The 5537-nt window shown below is 29.9% G+C and overlaps 1 protein-coding gene across 9 annotated transcripts in view; it reads right to left on the bottom strand.

Moving 5' to 3' along the window:
- Nucleotides 1-5537, bottom strand: part of LOC106461769 (serine/threonine-protein kinase tousled-like 1) — a 95974-nt gene that overhangs the window by 18952 nt on the left and 71485 nt on the right. For all 9 annotated transcript variants that reach the window (XM_022396676.1, XM_022397676.1, XM_022395671.1 and 6 more), the window contains 3 exons: nucleotides 4040-4150; nucleotides 3612-3748; nucleotides 742-900 (listed from right to left, as the gene is read on the bottom strand). In XM_022396676.1, the coding sequence (XP_022252384.1) occupies nucleotides 742-900; nucleotides 3612-3748; nucleotides 4040-4150 (407 nt within the window). The remainder of the gene's footprint in view (nucleotides 1-741; nucleotides 901-3611; nucleotides 3749-4039; nucleotides 4151-5537) is intronic.

Below are 5537 nucleotides of genomic sequence, written 5' to 3'. Positions count from 1 at the left end.
AAAAGCCACTGTCGAAGAAACTCTACTCGGTTTTGAGAAGGGAAACGGTGAAGCTTTTGATGAAGTTACTACCACTGATGTGACTGTTATCGATAATAGGACATTTCCTGATGGAGCAGATGAACCCCACGTGAAGCAGACGTCAACGAGATGGAGACCAGTACGAAAGAAGATACGTCCCGTAAAATTAAGAGACTTTGTTGAATTTTAATTTTGTGTTTGTAAATTCTGTACATTTAATTAAGTTATTATTAATTATCTATTGGTTTAATGTAAGTGGCTATTGTTCGAGACGAACAATACTAAGGAAAGGGCAGTGTTACGAAGGCAGAAGATGCGTGCTTAACTAATCAAAATAGAACAAATAGACTGGAAGGGGTTAAGTAAAAATTTTCTATGCTATTAGAGAAATTAACCAAGCATCCAAAATTATTCTCAAATTGCGCAACATGTTTGTAAGTATATATGTGAAAAAAACCTAAAAATAGCATTAGGTTTGGTAATAAAAGCTATTTTTGGGGCTATCTCTCATTAATATTTTTCCTTCCTATATATTCTTATCAAGGATTATTCTTTATGAAGAATGCAATAAAATATATACATACAATGCAAAATCTTTGTTTAACTGCTATGCCTAACAAGTTTTAACTGATGCACCTGAGAAACCAATACACATCCTTTCAAAAGGTTCCAGAAACTAACCAAATTTAAACCCACATAAAAGCTTTTAAAATTACTTACTCTTTTGGAGCATCAGGCTTCAAGAAATCTCCATTTAAGAATGGTGAACTTCCATTACTAGCTTTAGTTTTCTGTTGAGCAGTACTTGTCTTCTTCTTCCCTAGAGATTTACGCTGCCTTTCTATTTCTTCTCTTTCAGCTGCTATTAACTCTTGTTTCCTTAAAAAAAAATGTAGGCAGATTAAAGTGATGTTATACAACAAAATAAACTTACATAAACAGTGTAGATTTTACATTGTAACATCTTCTTGAGTGGAAATTTCTGTCTAAACAATCTCTTTAAATTATATAACATGTTATCAACATTTCGCTCAACAGCACTGTTTCTCAACATTTCACTCAACAGCATTGTTTCTCAACATTTCTGAACAGTTAACATGATGCTATTTAATGTTTCCTAACAATTAAAGTATAAAACAGTATTTTCTAAAGTACCAGATTATACAAATCTTCATGGGAATGAAAAACATACAGTCGTGGTATAAAAGGTAGAAATATAATGGGTAGGAGAAAGTTTCATTTTTAAGTGAATTCCACCACCCAGTTCGTTCACGTTACTGTACAGAAGCAGTTTACTTTGTAACAAGATATTTTCATTTCAGCCACACAATTTTATTATTATTATGCTTCTTACAAAGCTGCACTTTGGAAAAATGCATCCTTAGAGTAATATTTAGAGTATTTCTATTAGTTTTTTTTAACATAATAAGTAATAATACAAACTGTAGTTAAGAACATAATCAACAAAAATTTCTTAAACACATTAACATACCTATTATGCAGGATATAAAAAAAGAGAGAGTTGAAAACTTCCCTATGATTTTTATAATTTTTCTACAACAGTACTTTCTCCTTCTTACATACATTTTTTGTTTATTTAGAAAACCTAGCTGTTTCCAGAAATGTTCTGGAATTACTGATGCCCACCAGTAAGCCACACTTAATCACTGATTTATATGGTGAATTGAGTGACCACCAAGTAGTCTTGAAATGTTACACAATATCCAAATATTTGACACTATTGAAAACTCAACATATGAATAAGCATACAAACACAACCAGTGCTTAACATATAATTCTTATCACAATGCAGCTTACTACACACTTTCAACTACTTACACTCACGACAGAATTAATTTCTCATACTAGCTGAAGGAAATATACAAAAGAACTTTGTGTTTTAAAGAGAAAAGTTTGGCATAGTTTTTATATATGCACACCTCTTTATACTTTCACTGTGAGAGTTACTGACTTTTCAGCATTTTGGCTAAATGACCAAACCATCTTCCACATGTAAAGCCATAAAACACATCCACAAAATGAAAATTTCATTAATTTAAGTGGATGATGTGAACTGGCATTGATCAAAACTGCAATTATAAACTTGTCATTGTACACATTTTGTTACTTAATTAAAGCTATTATGTTTTTACAAAAAAGGAAAGTTGTTCTGTAAGTAAATTATTCAAATTAATGTTCAACATTCTAATGAATAAATAAAACAAACCAAAGCTCTGATACTTGAACTTGATATTTAACAGTTGTTTTATATCAACTTGGAGTGTTGTTTAATTAACTTTAAAAATGCCCCCCAAAAAAATGTAGAAAATAGTATAATGTCGAGTATTTGCTAAGATTTACCAATTTGTTTTCATACACATATTTTTGCTTCTGGTAACAATATTATAAAACTATTAAAAATTAGCTAACTCAATGAGGCTAAATTATTATCTTATTATATGCAGAGTATGAAGAAATTATATTAAAAAATTTGTTACTTGTGTTTCAGAAATTCATTAAGATCATTTCTGGACATTCTGTAAATTGTAGTACAATCTTAAATATTTTAACATTTTACATTTAAAGGAGTCTTTGTTTTAAAATTTTGATGAAAATCAATTAACAAAACAGAAATGCTACTTCATGTTAAAATATAATCTGCAGCTTTGTTAATCTGGGATATTTTGATCATTTCTTGTAAGTATAACAAAACGTTCATTCAGATCTGAAACAAGAAGAAACTGCACACAGTGACAGTAAACTAGTCTGACAATTCTGAACAGAAAAACACGTATACCTTTAGAGTTATAAATGTATGAAAAGGTAAAAAAATTACTTTTAACTAAAAAATTGCTGAGTTCTTGTGTAAGAGAAAAAGCCTTACGTCAAATAATACTTTCACATAATATGAGCATTTGTCATCATATTTCAACACAACCCCAGTAACTCATTACATATTTCATGCAAAAGCAATTTATCAATAAGGTTAATTTAGTTTTCATTACACTTCATAAAATAAATGTATTCATAAGAGTATGTAAAATACCAGCACTCAATGTTTCATAGAAATATCAACATATTTGTCAGAAAAAAAATCACTTTCAAAAGTTTTCATTCCTTTATGTTTCATAGAAAAGCACTATGTCATTAAGTTTCATACAAAATGAGTATTTATCATCGTGTATCATGAAATTCAGAGGTCATCTCAATACCAGCATTTAACACATCCCACACAAAACAATCTGTCAATAAGTTTCAATATGAACACTATCATGTTTCATAAAAGCACACAGCACCCATCAACATGTTTCACACAGTATCACTTTTCATCTATATTCTTAAACAGTTTTTAACACATCCCTCCTGCAAGTTTCTACTGGAGTTTTGTTTTTTTTAACTTTTAACAAAACAAACATGGAAAGGGATAAATTTCTACATTTTTAAAACTGCAACAACGACTCAGATGTTTTCACATTGCAACTGTAAGACAGATAAAATAACTACTGTCTTTTTCAAACCAGTTTTAGGGAAAACTCAGTCCAATCAATGCAAAATTCTTACTAAATGAAGACTGTAATGTGCATACACACTTTAACAGTTCCGTAAAGGCGTGCCCATCCACCCAGTTTTCAACAAATGTTGCTCCTTGTCTTTGGGTAACAAACTGCCCCAGCCTCAACCGGTTTTGCATACATTTTTGTCTAGCTTGTTTCTTTTCCATCGTGGACTAGGAATAAGAATATAAATTCACTATTAGAGTAAAGTTATGAAAAAAAAGTGCTTATTAGTTATAAGTTACATCCTACAAATACTGTACAGCTTTCACTGACACACTGTCTCATAAATATTTTGTTAACCTACAAAAAAAAAGTTATTACACAATAATCTACATTTACGTTTGATGTTAAGTACTTGTAAAACTACTACAGTGTTTCAAAGCCTATTTTATAGAGTAAAGAGCAAACATAGTCGAAATTTAAAAAAAAATTATAACCAAAGTCATATATATTATTATTACCTTTTCAATTAATAGTTGTTTAGTTACATCTGTACATTTTGTTAGCTGTTCTTTTTGTTTTTCTATTAGTTTCTGTTGAGCTTGAAGTTGTCTACGAAGTTCTTCATTTGTCTGAAATAAGAACACTCATTATCTTCTTCATAGTACTAGAACAAAAACAGTATTGTTTATAGAAAATTTATTTTTCACTGAAGCAGAATATTTACATCAATTAACTATAAGTTTATACTTCAGAGATTATTACAAAGATGTTATATCCTAAATTTAAACATATTAGATAAATAATGATACAAAAATGTTATTATGCAGTAGAAGTTCCTAGATGGTGAGTCCAACAATATGCACATATATCATTTAACTAATGCAACATTAAGATCAGTTTTATAATACTAAGTATCAATAAAAAAAAAAATGTTCATTTTTCCTTTCAGTTACACGATTGGTTTAAAATAAATTAATTTCTCCATTTACAAAATAATTAAGGATGGGAAAAGTAGTAGTTTTGGTCAGATATAAGAGAGTAGATAAAGGCATACATACCAAAATATGTCTAAGGTGTGAGCTAATTCTTCCTCATAGTATTAAACTAGCTACCTGTACCATTGATTTTTTAAAAATTTAATAAGGATGAGCAGTTCTAAATAAGTGAGTAGCCACTGCAGGTACTTTAAAGGAATGTGGCAGCAGTAAACAATGTGTTACACTCCCCATTGAGACTGTTGTTTGGATTGTGCTTGCAACTGTTGTTGCTGCCACTCTCATGACTACCTGTTGTATATTGTAGAATCACAATATATGGCCATGATGTCTATTAGGCCACTTTACAACTATCTGTATTATGACCACCAGAGCTCCACTATTTAATACTGTGAAAATGCTAGCATGTTCAGAAGTTATTAGATAGCAACAGTAAGCTTGACAATATAATTACTATTATATGTGATGCATGTGCAAATAATATCATACTTAGGCAATATTGTGAGATAATTTATTGATGGAAAATGGTATCTGATTATCTAATCCAAATTAATATCAACTGGATAGGATTTTCATCAGACAGTACATTATCTAATCAAATATTTGTCCTATCCCTAATAATGAGTTAAAGTCAAACAAAATTCTTTCAAGACTCATGTGAAATGATTTGACACAAACATTTATGTATTATCCACTATAGTAATATTTAAATAATACCAGCCTAAATCCAGGACTGAGAAATGTAATACCTCACTTGGTCTCAGATAAAAACTGATAGCATCCAAAGTTTAGATAATACTAGTCTAAACCAAGACTGAGAAATGTAATACATGACTTGGTCTCAGATAAAAACTGATAGCATCCAAAGTTTAAATAATACTAGTCTAAACCAAGACTGAGAAATGTAATACATGACTTGGTCTCAGATAAAAACTGATAGCATCCAAAGTTTAAATAATACTAGTCTAAACCAAGACTGAGAAATGTAATACATGACTTGGTCTCAGATAAAAACTGATAG

This window comes from Limulus polyphemus, unplaced genomic scaffold (genome assembly GCF_000517525.1).
Source record: "Limulus polyphemus unplaced genomic scaffold, Limulus_polyphemus-2.1.2 Scaffold0, whole genome shotgun sequence".
Taxonomy (NCBI): domain Eukaryota; kingdom Metazoa; phylum Arthropoda; class Merostomata; order Xiphosura; family Limulidae; genus Limulus; species Limulus polyphemus.
Note: the sequence above shows the minus strand (reverse complement) of the source record. Positions and strands in the feature narration are given on the sequence as shown.